This window comes from Argentina silus (assembly GCF_951799395.1).
Source record: "Argentina silus genome assembly, chromosome: 12".
Taxonomy (NCBI): Eukaryota; Metazoa; Chordata; class Actinopteri; order Argentiniformes; family Argentinidae; genus Argentina; species Argentina silus.
The window spans coordinates 21,790,013-21,807,512 of NC_139666.1; the positions used below are offsets into that span (position 1 = coordinate 21,790,013).

General features: G+C 48.2%; 3 protein-coding genes across 4 annotated transcripts in view; 2 read left to right on the plus strand and 1 right to left on the minus strand.

The window, feature by feature from the left end:
- arhgap20 (Rho GTPase activating protein 20) overlaps nucleotides 1–17,500 on the plus strand; it is a 243,720-nt gene that overhangs the window by 30,348 nt on the left and 195,872 nt on the right. The gene's annotated exons all lie outside the window — the stretch shown is intronic.
- On the minus strand, nucleotides 768–12,054 carry fdx1 (ferredoxin 1; the record flags this gene model as incomplete). Its single annotated transcript, XM_083682678.1, has 4 exons — nucleotides 11,776–12,054; nucleotides 9,031–9,155; nucleotides 1,616–1,745; nucleotides 768–888 (listed from the first exon to the last, which is right to left on the minus strand). The coding sequence occupies exons 1-4, from the start codon at nucleotides 11,949–11,951 to the stop codon at nucleotides 768–770; spliced, it is 552 nt and encodes a 183-aa protein (XP_083538804.1). The 5' UTR covers nucleotides 11,952–12,054.
- LOC310813274 (radixin) overlaps nucleotides 14,501–17,500 on the plus strand; it is a 25,808-nt gene continuing 22,808 nt past the window's right edge. For both annotated transcript variants that reach the window (XM_083682141.1, XM_083682142.1), the window contains exon 1: nucleotides 14,501–14,622. The gene's annotated coding sequence lies outside the window, so the exon portion shown is untranslated. The remainder of the gene's footprint in view (nucleotides 14,623–17,500) is intronic.

The window sequence follows — 17,500 nt, forward strand, 5'->3', positions numbered from 1 at the left end:
GGTTGAGAAAACAACTTTATTTCAACATTCTAACCATACAAAATGTGTGTGCTACCATATACTATTACGCTTTGCATTCTTTAACTGTAGGCGAGTGGTAGTGAATGAGAGTGTTGCTTTCTGAACCTGAGCGTGGGTCTTCTCAGGGGACTGGCCTGTCTGAACCTGAGTGTGGGTCTTCTCAGGGGACTGGCCTGTCTGAACCTGAGTGTGGGTCTTCTCAGGGGACTGGCCTGTCTGAACCTGAGTGTGGGTCTTCTCAGGGGACTGGCCTGTCTGAACCTGAGCGTGGGTCTTCTCAGGGGACTGGCCTGTCTGAACCTGAGCGTGGGTCTTCTCAGGGGACTGGCCTGTCTGAACCTGAGCGTGGGTCTTCTCAGGGGACTGGCCTGTCTGAACCGGAGTGTGGGTCTTCTCAGGGGACTGGCCTTTCTTGCCATGAAAAAAAATCATGTCTCTGTCCCATTCCGGAGGGGCGTGTCCTATACCTCATCACATCAACTGTCTCGAAAAAACAGACAAATTACATCTTACAATGGAATGACATTAGAACTTCAAATATACACACATCTCTCTTGAAGACGAATATTTAGTCAATAGTAAAGGTCTATACAGGTGAAGGTGGTTGGTTGGTGGGGGTTAAAGGTTGGGGTGGAGGGTAAAGGTGGGGGGTAAAGAGGTGGGGGTTAGGGTTAGGGTTAGGGGGTTTGCTGTGTGTGTGTGTGTGTGTTTGTTTGTGTGTGTGTGTGTGTGGGGGGGGGTTAGGGTTAGGAGGAGATAGTGGATCCAGTGTCGTCACTCTGCCTCATGTCGTTGATCCCTTCAGGGACACGGACTGTCATGCCCTCCAGAGTCTTAGAAAGACACACCTGGCAACCCAGACGAGACCTGTAGAGAACAAGAGGGAAGAGGAGGGTCAGATCTGGCAACCCAGACGAGACCTGTAGAGAACAAGAGGGAAGAGGAGGGTCAGATCTGGCAACCCAGACGAGACCTGTAGAGAACAAGAGGGAAGAGGAGGGTCAGATCTGGCAACCCAGACGAGACCTACAGAACACGTACTGTAGTACAACAGGAGTCAGGACAGTAATAACACTTCACACAAATCCATATTGAAATCATGTTGAAGTCCTATTCAGGACAGCGATTCACCCTCTGAGCTGCTGCAGAGTACAATACTGCATGTCCCGGCTGTGGTTCACATGTGAATTGGCTTAGGTAACATGTTAGAGTGAGTTAGTGTTGGGTGTGTTTGGGTAATATTGCACTGTGTGTGAGACAGGAACATCGTGGTAAAACTCAGTGATAAAAACACTCCTAATCTGACTCATTTATTTCCTAATAAATCTGACTGCGTCATTCCATAATGGATGGTTAGGAAGTGTTCTACACAAAGATGGGAAATATGTGAGAGGAGAACACACTGGCCTTGACCAGTGTCTGTGGTGTGTGTGTGTGTGTGTGTGTGTGTGTGTGTGTGTGTGACATACGTGTGTGTGTGTGTGTCTGTGTGTGTATGTGTGTGTGTGTGTGTGTGTGTGTGTGTGTGTGTGTGTGTGTGTGTGTGTGTGTGTGTGTGTGTGTGTGTGTATGCGTGTGTGTGTATGTGACGTACGTGTCTGTGAGTCCGAAGGCCAGGTCCAGCATGTCTAGTTCCTCGTCAACAATGTGTCCCAGCTGGTCGTACACTTTCTGGTCCAGGATCAGGTGACAGGTGGAGCAGGCCAGTGTCCCCTCACACGCACCTGGACACACACACACACACACACACACGTATACACACACACACACACACATACACACATACACACACAGACACACACACACACGTATGTCACACACACACACACACACACACACACACACACACACACACACGCACACACACACACACACATGGATGCACACAGATACGTGAACACACACACACCCGCACACACACAGGAACATGTGGTCAGAAACATGTCTTACCATAACAACAATTTATGGAAATGATTATGGTGAGCATTCTGATTGTGGTGTGCATTCTGTCACGGAGTGTGTCTGTGTGTGTGTGTGTGTGTGTGTGTGTGTGTGTGTGTGTGTGTGTGTGTGTGTGTGTGTGTGTGTTTTGGCATCACCAGGTTGCCTGCTGCACACTGACAGTGGACCAGGGGGTTTCCCTCCACTGTATTTAGTACTCTGAGACCCAGTGCAAAGCCCATTGATGTCTACATGTATTACATGAACCCGTGGACATCACAGTCTGCATGTGAGGGGATCCCCAGACCCCAGACTCTCTGGCGCTGTGTTATCAAGGAGGAGAGGATTCTGGCTGAGTCCCCAGCCTCCACAATCACTCTACACACACACACACACACACACACACACACACACACACACACACACACACACACACACACACACACACACACACATTCACACGCCCACACACTCACACACGTCATCCACTTAAAACCATATTCCATGTTCAGACTACAGACAGGAGGTCTGACCTCCCTCTCTCCATCTCTAACTAGTATTAACCCAGAGGACTGTGGAGTTCCTCTACATCTCTGTTGATGCTTGTTTGTGTGTGTGTATGTGCATGTGTGTGTGTGTGTGTGTGCGCGTGTGTGTGTGTGTGTGTGTGTGTGTGTGTGTGCACGTGGGAGTGTTTGTGTGTGTGTGTGTGCGTGCATGCGTGCATGCATGTGTGTGTGTATGTCTGCGTGTGCGCACATGCACACGTGCGTGTGTGTGTGTGTGCATATCTGCATGTGTGCACGTGCAAGTCTGTGTGCTGTGGGTGGTCCTGCTGAGCAGTGATCTCATCCTGTCTGAGCGTCATCATGTGAGTTATGACTCTGTGTTCTTCTGAGGGAGGGATGCAGTATATCAATAGAATAGGATCCTTCATCAAGATAGCAATACTGGAGAATGTCTATTAGACCAATATTTTGCATAGAACACTAGAACGTGTTTCAATAATGACGTTTACGTTTGTTCAGGATTAGGGACACGTATGCAAAACATCCATCACATGTCTCAGGGACGTGGCTTCAAGCAGCCGAGTTATGCATCACTCCACCATGGTTAAACAGTGGGACGCCTCTGGTCATGAGAGTAATACTGTTGGTCCCCCCCTCCCACCGCCCCAGCCTCCACCCCAGCCTCTTCCCCAGCCACCCACCGTCCCAGCCTCCACCCCACCACCCCAGACTCCACCTCACCCACCGCCCCAGCCTCCACCCACTGCCCCAGACTCCACTCCACCCACCGCCCCAGACTCCACTCCACCCACCGCCCCAGCCTCCACCCACCGCCCCAGCCTCCCCCCACCGCCCCAGCCTCCACCCCACCGCCCCAGACTCCACCCCACCCACCGCCCCAGCCTCCACCCCACCGCCCCAGCCTCCACCCCACTGCCCCAGACTCCACTCCACCCACCGCCTCACCCCAGTGTCACTCAGCTTCCATTCTAAGTTGTGTTCTTCTTATGAAGATGAACACTTAGACAGGACACTGGAGCAGGCTATCCAGGACACACAGATATAATCGTCGCCCCGGGGGAGGAGGAGGGGGGGGGGGGGGCAAGCTCTCCTGGGGGGTGAATGTGATGTGACACCCTTGGGACTGGCTGTTACATAACTATGTGTATCTCTGTTCTATTGACAACGATGAACTGTGTCGGCTTTGTTAGAGGGAGAGACTGAATGTGACACCTTGTGACCTACATAACAAACTACTAGCTCTGTGCTATTGTCCAGTCTGAATGACAAATACTGTGTGTTGGGTGTGTTCAGTATGGCTGAATATGATGTGACACCTTCCGAATGGCGGTTACGTAACAAACGATATTTTCAGCTCGTCAAGGCTGAAGTCTAAAGTGGTTTAGGCGCTTCAAGGCTCCATGTGTTGGGTGCAGGGGAGGCTGTTGGAGGTAGAAATCGGAGGACGGGGCTCATCTGAGGAATGGTATCAAACACGTCGGAGGACGGGGCTCATTGTCATGCATGTAACATGTTTGATACCGTTCCTCATTCCGTTCCATGCATCACAATGAGCCCGTCCTCCGATTTCTACCTCCAACAGCCTCCCCTGGTGTGTCCGGTGTGTTGGAAAGGTGCCATAGATGATGAACACTGATACCACCTGCACTAGCCAGCTCCTACATTGATGGGTAGCAGGGAGATCACCAAGAGTTATAGGTGGGTTGAGGCACAGGAGAGGTTTGAGGAGAGGACTGGGGAGAGGAGAGGAGAGGAGAGGAGAGGAGAGGAGGTGAGAGGAGAGGAGGTGAGAGGAGAGGAGAGGAGAGGAGGTGAGAGGAGAGAGGAGGAGAAGAGAAGTTTGAGGAGAGATGGGGAGAGAGGAGAGGAGGGGAGAGAAGAGAAAAACAGAGGGTGTGTGCGTCTTTCACACTAAGCCAAACCAAGAGGTCATCTAAAACCCAGCCAAGCCACCCACACCCCGGACCAGCCCCAAAACGCACACTCACACACACGCACACACACACACACACGCACACACGCACACACGCACACACGCATGCACACGCGCACGCACACACACACACACACACACACACACACACACACACACACACACACAGACCCAACCTGTCCAAAAAAACCACCCACACCCTGGAACCAGGCCAGAAACCGTTAAAACCACCTCAGCCTAACAAACATACATTCCACTAGGACTTCCTCTCCCCTCTCAGAGGGATAGAGAGAGAGAGAGAGAGAGAGAGAAAGAGAGAGAGAAAGAGAGAGGAAATAGGAACAGCTCTCTGTTCTCAGCTCTCTGAGATACAGTACATGGCGAGAGAGAGATAGTGAGAGATAGAGAGAGAGAGAGAGAGAGAGAGAGAGAGAGAGAGAGAGAGGGAAGAGGAATAGAGAACAGCTCTCTCTGAATGAGGAGAATGTTAGCAGAGGTGGTTGGTGGTGTTTAACAAGCCTGGTCTTCACAGTCACACACAGGGCTGCCAAGGAATATTTTTCTCTTTCCTCTCCCCCTCTCCCCCCTCTCTCCCCCCCTCGCTTCGACCACCTTCCACCTTCCACCAGCTAACGAGCTGTTACAGACCAGACCAGAACTCTGGTTTCTGGTGCCTGCAGTACAGTGCCATGCTGGGTGTCTCACTTGCTCAGGGCAGACGGGTCGGACCAGACTGGCACTCCCAGCAGAACTCAGGGGGCGGGTGGTGGTGGAGGCCGGAGGTGGTGGGGGCCTGGGGGTGGTGGTGGTGGTGGAGGCCGGAGGTGGTGGGGGCCGGGGGTGGTGGCGGGTGGTGGGGGAGCCGGGGATTGGGGCCGGGGGAGCCGGGGGAGGCCAGGGTGGTGGGGGCCGGGGCTGGGGGTGGTGGTGGGGGCTAGGGGCCGGGGGTGGTGGTGGGGGCTGGGGGTGGGTGGTGGGAGCCGGGGGCTGGGGGTGGTGGTGGGTGGTGGGGGCCGGGAGTGGTGGCAGGTGGTGGGGGCCGGGGGTGGTGGTGGGTGGTGGGGGCCAGGGGTGATGGTGGGTGGTGATGGGTGGTGGGGGCTGGGGGTGATGGTGGGTGGTGGGGGCCGGGGGTGGTGGTGGGTGGTGGGGGCCGGGGGTGGTGGCGGGTGGTGGTGGTTGAAACCCTGCGGTCAGTAAAAAGGTTAATGTAAACGTTTTAATCACAGGATGGAGGGAGAAGAATGTGAACGTGGCCGCGGGGCTGTGAGAGAGTCTTTCATGAGCGCTGGAGTGGAGCCTGGGGCCGGCTGGGAGAGGCTGGATGACCCACCTCCATACCCCTCTTCTGCTACTGATCTGTGGACACATATGTGGAGATATGGGCTGGGAGCGGGCATCATGTATGTGGTGATATGGGTTATATATATATAGATATAGAGCATCATGTATGTGGTGATATGGGTTATATATATATATATAGATATAGAGCAGGAATTCAGGGAGATAAATAAAGGCTGGCGGAGGGGAACAGCAATAGTGCTGGTCATGGCAAGGTGGAGGGTTAGGGTTAGGGTTACACACACAGACATGCACATGCACACCTGCACACACACACACACACACACACACACACACACACACACACATCTCTGTGGTGACAGGATGTGAGGCACTGGTGTGAGGTCAGTCATGCCTTGGTGAGCTGACCCTAGGCCTGCCCTTAGGGAGATGGGCACTGACCCCAGTAGACACACACCTGTTGAACTGTGACTCTGTCAAGTAGAAAAGAGAGAGAGGGGGGGAGAGAGAGAGAGAGAGAGAGAGAGAGAGAGAGAGAGGAGGGGGGGGGCACTGTGGGAGTTCAAAAGTATGATTTCTCTTTCAAAAGATCAAAGCGTTGTTTCCTGCTACACATAAGTGAAGGCTTTCTTTCCCTCTGAGACACAGAGCTGAATGTGACACACACACACACACACACACACACACACACACACACACACACACACACACACACACACACACACACACACACACACAGGTTCCAACCCTAGACTCTATGCGTCAAACACTGCCTGTTGGAACTCAATGGTGCAAGAGGCACACTGCCCTCTGTAGGCCAAATGAAGAACTGTACTGGCAATCCTGCACACATCGGGCACTAACACTGTATGCTCCAGGGTGAAGTTGGCCCTCGACAAGTAGAGGCTGGTGGAGGTAGAAATCGGAGGACGGGCTCATTGTAATTCATGGAACATTCCTCGTTCCATTCCATGCAATACAAAGAGCCCAGCCTTTCTACCTCCACCAGCCTCCCCTGAACTAGGCACAGATCTAGGATCAGGTTACGCTCCCCATATCCAAGCCTGGACCATTACTACGGAAACCCCCAAACTGACCCAGAGTCAGTCTAGCACCATCTAGGGGCGGCTCCTGTTAGCGCTCCTCGGGGGGTTGGTGAATGACATAATTGGGTCAAAGTTCGAGACAGAACCCAAACACTCAGATGAGCAGTCTGAATAGATCTATCCCCAGAACCAGATGATGATGAAACTGGCAAGGATTTAGCAACTGAACAAGTGTTGTTTTTGGCTGTAGAACACCTGATGGGGGGTTAGTAACAAGGGAGAGGAGGGAGGACGTTGTTATTGGTGACTCAGCAAACAACCAACTGCTCACATGATGCGATCATATCGCACGCACGCACGCACGCACACACACACACACACACACACTAGAGAGATGACAGATAGCCTAGATAGCTAAGTCAACGTTGACGTATGCATAAGGCAAACACACCATTTGTAAAGGGCTTAAAGACCTCAATTTGTTGCCAAGGCAAACAGAGGAAAACTGCATGAAAACAAACGCTTGTGTCGAAGGCTGGGCCAATGAGAGGAAAACTCAATGAAGCACGGCTAAGTATTTGAAATGATTGTTAGAATGATGTTATTGGAACCCAGGTCTGTTCGTAAGTTAGTTGACTTGAGTTCTTGTGTCCTTCTTCTTGCCCACCATCACGTGACTCCTGAGAACATGGAGGTAGAAATCGGAGGACGGGCTGCATTACAATGAGCCCGTCCTCTGATATCTACCTCCACCAGCCTCTCCTGGTTGTCATGTCTCTCTTCCTCCACCAATGACCAAGGGATGGGGTTGAGAGGAGAGCTGTTCTTCTAGCAGCAACCACGTGACCAGCACCTCCCTCAGGTGACTGCTTTAGTACTAATGAGCAACTTCCTCTCTCTCTCTAGTTCAGCCTGCAGCACCACGAGTATCGGTTTCTCAGAGCAATGAATTCACGTTGTTAAAGTGTGTGTGTGTGTGTGTGTGTGTGTGTGTGTGTGTGTGTGTGTGTGTGTGTGTGTGTGTGTGTGTGCATTCCTAATCTTAAGACTGTGTAAAACCGCACCCATGGGAATCCATGACTCTATCTGTGACTGTCTTCTCTCTTTCATAAATGTTTATATATCATAAAGTGATTCAGCACACAACTCTAAACAGAAACTAAATCCTTCTGGGATCATGTTTCCAATCAGATTTAGTGACAGTTATTGTACAGAGAGGGTTCTCCAGCCCTCGGCTGAGCCATGGTCTTGTCACATCAAAGCAGGTCACTGCACCGGTGTCTATAGGGCTTTACAATAACAAGCTGGTTGACCTGGGTTTTCATAAGTCAACAGTGTAATCACACTGCCTTTATGCTAAACTGAGTCGCTATTTAAAGTGAGGAATAACACAAGAGTATTTCAGCCTGGACATACACGCACACACGCGCGCACGCACACACGCGCGCACGCACACACGCGCGCACGCACACACGCGCGCACGCACACACACACACACACACACACACACACACACACACACACACACACACACACACATCTCTCCTCTCCCTTCCTCTGAGGACTTCCAGAGCTGCAGATGTTATCACCTCAATACCAAAATAGGACAGATGTTGAGAGGAGAGGGGTAGAAGAGAGGGATAGAGGGAGAGGAAGAGAGAGAGCGGGAGAGGCCTTGGGTGACGCATATTCACCTCCATAACTCACTCTCTCTCCTTCAGTCTGTCCCTCTGTTTCTTGTCTCTTTCCTCTCTTTCTGCAGCTTCTCTTTTCCTCTCTCTCTCTATCCCTCCCCCATCTGTTTCTGCCCCCCCCTCTCTCTGTCTCTCTATCTCTGTCTCTGTCTGTCTCTCACCCCCTCTCTCTCTCTGTCTCTCTATCTCTCTCTCTGTCTGTCTCTCACCCCCTCTCTCTCATTCAACACCTCTCAATCCTTCTCAATCTCTCTCTCTCTCTCTCTCTCTCTCTCTCTCTCTCTCCATCCCTCCCTCTCTCTTTCTCTCTCTTTGATGCTGTGCTTCCTCCATATAAAGCCATAGACATTTGGGACAGACTGACACACCAGATGACTAGAGGATGGGCAGCATGTTAACCTGCCACTATCAATGAGACAATGACAACTTCCGAATATGGATACACTCCATTGTGTGTGTGTGTGTGTGTGTGTGTGTGTGTGTGTGTGTGTGTGTGTGTGTGTGTGTGTGTGTGTGTGTGTGTGCATGTGTGTGTGGTGTGTGTGTAGGTGTGTACTACGTACCAAATCCTGAGATGTCTAGTTTCTGGTTGATCACTACGTCTAGGAGACTGTCGCCCTCAACCCCCGAGGCTGTGATCTTCTGGCCGTCATGGTCGATGAAACACACTGTCACCTTCTCCTCTGACCTGGACCGGCCAGATGGGTGGAGGGGGGGGGGGGGTGAGGGAGAGACCGAGGGAGAGAGCGGAAGAGAGAGAGAGATGAGAGAGAGAGAGATGAGAGAGAGAGAGATGAGAGAGGTACTTTGTTTTACTTTCACAGATTTAATGTTTTCAGTTCAGTCGATCCGCATCACATGGCTGCGCAAAGCATGGGAGGCTGGTGGAGGTAGAAATCGGAGGATGGGCTTATTGCAAAGCATGATACCATTCCTCATTCGATTGCATGCATTGCAATGGGCCCGTCCTCCGATTTCTACCTCCACCAGCCTCCCCTGCTGGATATTCAACAAACGGTGACACTTCATTTTCCAGTGTTACCAGGGAAATGATCAACACTTCTTAGTCAAGACTTGAGAGGAAAGCCAAACTGCTCGTTGAATATCCAGGCTGTGCTGGTTATGCTGCCAACACCCAAACACAGCTCCCATAAATGACTTTTACAAGACAGGCTTTACTGTGGGATATATGGAGCAGAGGGCTAGCGCTGGCTAACAGAGTTACTCAACAACATATCACTCTCTCTCTCTCTCTCACTCTGACCGTGAGTAAACCCATGGCAGTAGTTCAGCATGTTCACGTTGGAACAAAGAGAGAGAGAGAGAGAGAGAGAGAGAAAGAAAGAAAGCAACAGAGAGAGCAAGCAAGAAAGTAAGAGAGAGAGAGAGAGAGAGAAAGAAAGAAAGCAACAGAGAGAGCAAGCGAGAAAGTAAGAGAAAGTAAGAGAGAGAGAGAGAGAGAGAGAGAGAGAGAGAGAGAGAGAGAGAGAGAGAGAGAGAGAGAGAGAGAAAGAGAGCTAGATAACAGTCTGACCAAGAGTTCAATAAAGGTCATCATGTCCCTGGGTTCCTCCTCCATAATCAAACAGTATTCATTAAGAGCAGACATGTTCTAATGAGGATAGCAAAAACACTATTATGTTAAAGACCAACTGTCCATACCTACATTATAAAGTACACATGAAATCTGTGTGTGTGTGTTTGAGAGAGAGAGAGAGAGAGAGAGAGAGAGAGAGAGATCTATTAAAAAAACAAAAAAACATTTGTCTCAGCAGGACCTTGGAGAGGGCACCATAGGGCACAATGTTTAAAGTGATCTTTTGCTGCCCCTTTGTGTCCATAGGTGAGATGACACACCATTTAGAATGAAGCAAAATGACTATTACTAGGCTCAAATGATCTCAAATGGAATGTACAACTGTAGAAATAACAATATCATCGTGTTCCATGTATTCCACAGTTCTTTCTCAGAACTGCTAGTTAGTCTGTCGAGGATGTGAATGATTAGGCCTATAGGTTAGTTAGTCTGACTAGGATGTGAATGACTAGGCCTATAGGTTAGTTAGTCTGACTAGGATGTGAATGACTAGGATTGTAAGAACTGCTAGTTCGTCTGACTAGGATGTGAATGACTAGGCCTATTATGACCCTTGCCCTGTTATCTACAGTACTAGATACCCACTAGATAAGAGCGTTCGACAGCCAGTCATTCTGTGATTAGTGTCTCAGTGCAAGGCCACCACATCACAATGACCTTGATCTGAAGGGCTCAGGCCAACTGACAGACACACACACACACACACACACACACACACACACACACACACACACACACACATACATACATACATACATACAGTGAGTGACCCACACCACACATATCTTATCATCATTTCTATGGAAAAGGGGAGTAACAGGAAACAGAGCATGTTCACCCTTAGGTCTAATAGATTATGTTTATCAGTTACAATTGTATTCATTTAAAAAAAGTCCAAATGTTTAATCGGGAGAAAATACAGAGGACATGACCTCGGTGTCCTCAATGTACACGCACACGCACGCACGCACGCACGCACACATACACACACACACACACACACACACACAGTCTACCATTCTCTGTAGTGTTTTTGCAACTCCGGCTGTAACTGTGTTTCCATGGTGTTGAAAGCCAATTCAATCGCGGTCCGAATAATCCGGAGTGATGTATGAAGAGAACGCTGCCGCCAGCGATTACACTATCACTTCTGGAGACGGTCGGACTAGTCGCTCATTTACGGTAAATAGATTTAGTTGTGGAACGAAGTTAGCTTTCACTTCCAGGATAAAGAAGAAACTTCTTTGGAAACTGTTTTGGATGCCATAATACCCAACTGTCACTCTGCACTGTCATCAGATTTAAATCTTATTAAGAAAAAATTTGAATGACAAAATCAGTGCCAATAACAGGTGCTGCACTATCACACGCACGCACACACGCAGGCACACACACACACACACACACACACACTGCCTTCCAAGTCCATACTGTATCATGTCTCCAAACTCTCCATAGGACTCAATGCACCGAATGTATATTTTCTCACCTATAACATCTCAACAACACTGTAGGGCCTAACCATCCTAAACACAATTAGTCATGCAGCATATAAATCTATTTAAAGTTGTCAATTCTGCTAGCAAATTCACTTTGAGTGGTATCTCGTAGGCATGTAGCTCGAATGACTCTGTCTAATGATTATCGATACGATCATAAAAGTAGGCCTAATAGGCTAATAGGCAACTACTCAGAACCGAGTGTTTCTTACCGTAGTGGAGAAGTGCAGGTGCTCAGCCGGACCTTGTTTCCGACGAAGACCTGTTGGAGGTGTTGCGGTAACACCGCAATTCTAACGTTGGACTGAACGGCGCATTTCGTTCGACTTCGCAATAAACCGCGTGATAAAGCCACAGCTTTTCTTGTAGCAGACACGACCGACGACATTATCAATATGCCAATAAAATATTAAACATCAATAACACAAAACAAAACAGGTAAAATGGTGTCCTTAAGACCGTGGGAGCCACACACAAGCCGCTGTAGATGAAACGGATCAACATCAACAACTGTCCAAAGTGGATTCCTCCCTCCCTGTTGCTCAATAGGACAGGAGGAGGGCAATCTAACACAAACGTGCCCTGGAACTTCTTGGCTTTGTGCCAGCTGTGTGTTGCGCGTCAAGCTGCATTTGTTGACTATGTTAAAACCACTATGTTCATCGACTCAAGTCCTTACACTCAAGACTATTACTTTGCCTATTAGCATTTCTAAATCAATATCCATGGCCTGCTGTTAGTGGCTTGTATTACATCGAAGAGTGAGGGAGGAGATTCTGCGGGGGGGGGGTGTTCTCTAGTGAAACCTACACCCATGGATGTATGATTGAGACCAGTGTAATACAAATCACTATACCTCTACCCTATACCTACTAGTAGTCTGAACCTCCTCACTCCTTGTCTCCATGCCGATCTAACCCACTTACTGTATATATCCCCCAATCCAATCACAAAGCTCCCTCAGTTAGACTGTACTTAACCAGGCCAGGCTCATTATAGGGCAGTCAACTCACACAGCCCTCAGTTGACAACTGGGATTGACCTTTGGCCTATCATAACCTAATCATACAGCAGGGGAGGCTGGTGGGTGTAGACATTGGAGGACTGGCTCATTGTAATGCATGGAACGGAATCAGGAATGGTATAAAATGTTGATACCATTCCTCATTACGTTCCATGCTTTCCAATGAGCCTGTCCTCCGATTTCTACCTCCACTAGCCTCCCCTGTTGCTGCTGTACTGTGTATTTTACTGTGTATTTTTGGGGGGTGACAGGGGAGCAGAAGACACATTTCTATTGTAACAGATGGAAACATTGTAAAGTTGTATTGTAGACGAGTGATTGTGTAGATCCTGTGTGTTACATTCCAATAACTGGCCACACCCGGAAAATTCCATCATCATCATCCATGGAGTTTAACTAGATAAAAGGGAATCACATTTGGTCAATGCAAACAAAGAAAATAGATCATACGGTGCAAAAACATCCAATCCATCCATCCAGTCCATTGCTCAGTGCAGCTCTTTTCTCCAGCCGCACCTGTTGCATCTTCATGGACGAAATCAATAAACATTTCTGACGCCTTGGCAGTAAATGTCCACCAGATGGCGATGTGTCATACACAGTAAGTACAGCGTGTCTCAGTAATGTACCTCTAGTGACGTCATGTCAGTCTATTACTGAAGTACAGTAAGGTGAGCGGCCTTGACACTGGTAATGGGCTGTAAAGTAACCAGAAACCACATCCGACTGAGGCTGTGACGCTTCAATAGGGAGAGCGGGGGAGAGGAGTGTGTGTGTGTGTGTGAGAGAGAGAGAAAGAGGGGGGGGTGGATCAAGTTTGTGGGTATAAAGAGAGTGGGGGAAGCATGTGTGCGTGTGAGTGTGCGTGCGCGTGTCTGTGTGTGTGTGCGTATGTGTGTGTATGTGTGTAACAGTGCATAATAAGGTAATGTGAGGGTAAACCAGGACATGTTTGATGTTTGATGTGTGAGTAGGTCTGTAGGTTAGCTAGGTGTTAGGGTTATAGGGTTAGGTTTGAGTAGCTCGCTGATTTGTGGTTTAGGGTTAGGGTTAGGGTTCCATAAGAACTCACAAGTAGGGCTGTAGGTAATTAGTGAAGGACTGAGTGACTTGGCCAGCTACGGTAGTGACGGCTGGGCAGGCCTAATCAGGGAGATGATGTGGTTTCTTAGGGTAACGGCTAAAAACAGCCTAGAAGTCACTGATGCAACATAACAACAACGTTGATGTCATGTGTATTCCTCATTAGGATCATCTTCAGGTTGAAGCTTGTTCATAAACCAGCTCAAGTGACTCACATTTCCAGTGGATGGATTCATTGATGGGAAATACTGCAGCTAGGCACCATAGGGGTCTAAATTGATAGGTGTGATGTTCCTGAAGTCTCATCCTCACATGATCGTCTGGGCAGAGTGATCTGTATGTCCTGGAATAGAAGCTAGCTGGCTTGTGGGCAAACATCTGAGGATCGTAGGCTATATTGATATTTAAAGTGAGACACAGTTTGTAATGGGGATCTAAAGATAGCTTTTTAAAAACAGTTGATGTTTTATCCACATTGAAAATATATCCATGGAGACAATACTTAATTTGCTGCTGTTCTATTCTATTCTACACATTTATACTATTTTAAATTAAAATATATATATTTCTGAAGTTCCAGGTTGTACACATTTTGAACTGAATCTTTTCTCCCCCTACACAAAGTTCCTGTTTTGAACTCGGCTGTGAACTATTAAAGCTTAGTGCCCGTTGAGCTCCTCTCCAAACACAGCTCAGAGTTCCGCGGCTCTCTCTCTCCCCCCTCAGTCCCATCAGATGAGCCACGCCTCGTACGGTAAGACCCGACGGCCATATTGACTGTCAGCACCTCTTCCACCGTTCCCCGGCGGTGAGTCGCTTCATACATCACCGGAGTGCATACCGAGCCTGGGAAATAGCGGAGCGACTAACGGGAAACCAAACGCTCTATCTTTATTGTGGTTGGATATATAAAGTACTTCGTGGGCTTGCTCAACGAAGTCTTCCATCTGAGGTGAGTTTAACGGGTCGCCTGTATCTCTTTTCTAAGCTGGTCTGCCTAGAATAGGGGGGATTTTCTCTGCGCTCGGACAGTGCGGTTTGTATCCTAGTTCATTCTTACCAAGCTAACCGTCTCTGTCAATTCCAGTGTTTTTTTTATATTTTATTCGCTGAAGCGGGTACCGTATAACTAGTACAGTATATCCTATAACTAGTACAGTGTATCCTATAACTAGTACAGTGCATCCTATAACTAGTACAGTGTATCCTATAACTAGTACAGTATATACTATAACACTATATAATACTATAGTACAGTGTTTCATTCACGTTTCAACAACAGGCTGGATGCGGCACATCGACTTGACAGCACTGGAACTGAACATATTCAAGTGCTAAACATTTAAAAACGTATCATAATGTTCCTCTAATTAATTAGCCTGCTTAATTAATTAGCCTAATAGCATACGTGCCAGTGTTGCACCCCCACTGCGTTCAACATAAACCCGACCGGCAACTCCCAATCTCATTGCATGAATTCAATGAACTGAACTGGCGGTTGATTCTATCATTTCTAATTATATTATTCTCAAAGGGCAGTAGACCACCTGCTGCGCGGCGTCGTTGCTGCGCCGCGTCCCAACGTTGGCGTCGGAAACTGACATGTTTCTTGCGCACATGTTTCTTGTTTCTTGCACGCAGTGCTGACAACAACGCGCGCTCTGCAACTTTTGTAACGGCAGTTCAATAACAATCTCACTGTAGCTTTTGTTTTTGTTTTAGTTCTACTTAGAGTCCAGATATATTTCGTGGTTTATTCCGCTACTCCATGCTAGAATCACATGCAGCTACAATACGCAAATGTGTCGTTTCGAATACCGTCACCCTAGATGCGCGGCTGCGCACCTTGAGAGAGAGAGAGCGAGCGAGCGATCCTTGTGCCTCGCAGTTCCATCTGGTAGAAACAGATGCTCTGATGACGCTTATTAATTAGGCTTGTTGATTGGCCGGGTTACACGGGCGATAGCATGTTTGTTTGGCCATCGTTTCTGTCACTCAAATCCTCCTGTTGCTCCCCGTTCATTCTCCTCTACCGGGCTGTGTTACAACTCCCCTTCGTGAGATGTGATCGTTTTACGGACGGTTTTAGATTTCTCCCAGCGCCGCTCTGTGTGCCGCTGAATAACCCTACGGCTGCAGACCATAGCTGCACCTTGCACCGTCTCCCTCAGAAAACTCATACAGCCAAAGGCCTAAACAGTGCGGGAAAGCTAACTTTTAAGTATCCGAATCACTGATGTGTGTGTGTGTGTGTATATATTATATATATAATATATTATTAGGGTCAGTTATTAGATTAGACCTCTATTGTGTGTGTGTGTGTATATATATATATATATATATATGAGAGAAAGAGAGAGATAAATAGATACATAATTACATCTCTCTTTCTCTCTCTTTCTTTCTTTCTCTCTCTCTCTCTCTCTCTCTCTCTAAATAGATCATTGATCCTAATGCACTATAAATTGAAGTTGTTAATGGATTGGTGTTCTGCAACTTCACTGGAAGCAAACACCTAAAGCTTGACCATTTAATGAAAAACGCTGCTGTTAAATCTCGCATGCAGAGTAGAGTATGCCTATTTCTCCCCAAATACGGTTAGAAGACAAGCTGCAGGGGTTGCCTTAGGCCTTAGATAGATAAGGCGTTAGCGTTGGCGTGGTAACAGCCTGTACAACGTGTTCTCGACCTGCCTGACCCACATCTCAGGGTTCACTGACGGACTGATGCTATCTGGTTACCTTGGCGATGCGTTTGGTTGCAGTAGCAGAGGCCGCAGGGGGAATCCCAGGAGTAGGAGCAAGATGCCCTGATAGCTGCTGGTCTGGGGTCAGTTATTAGATTCGAGCTCTATTGTGTAGGGGAAAGTCAATGAAATGTATTTGTGTTAGCACTTTTTACATAGACAAATGCCGCAAAGTGCTTCACAACAAGAACAATACTAAACAATATAAACAATACAAAAAAATATGATTTAACACCATACACCCACGAAATGCGAGCCAAACAAAAAAATCCCCAGAGGGGAGAAAAATGTAGGTGCTGGTCTGGGGCCAGTTATTAGATTTGGGCTCTATTGTGTAGGGGAAAGTTGCCTCCTAGATCAGCATAGAGGAGCAGCTTCACTCCCGAGCTCTCTGTCAATCCAACATGATTACCCCTCAAACTCAGTTTCTATCACTCAGGACGTGAAGCATCATCACACTGCAGGGCTGCATGATTGAGACAAACATGTTCCACTTCAGTGTGTTGTCACAGCTGTTGAAGTGGTGGTGTGTGTCCCGTCCTCCTCACTATCAATCACACACCAGCTGGAGTTGTCGCTCTGCAAATACACACATTCTCACACACACACACACACACACATATATGCAGGCACACACACACACACATATACGCACGCACACACATACACACACAGATGTATAGGCAGGCACATACACACACACACACATACGCACGCACACATAGGCACGCACACACATACACATTACACACAAAAAGTGAAAAGGAAAAGTTTAAAAGGAGAGAGGGATGAACGGAGGGGGGCAAGGACGGAGGAGAGGAAGGAAGGAGGGGGAAACTAGACAGGGTCTGGTAAAGGCCTCTTGGTATTTACAATAATCTTTAAAAACTGGTTGTGTGTGTCAGAGCTAAGGCCATAATGGTCTGTCAAACGCTACTGTGGTATAGGGAGAGAGAGAGAACAAGGGAGGGAAAGAGAGAGAGAGAGAGAGAGAGAGTGAAAGAGAGAGATGAAAGAGAGTAATTTGTGCAGAGCTGAGCCTGTTTCTTTCTGCATGAATGGTGACCTGGAACCTGTATCCGTT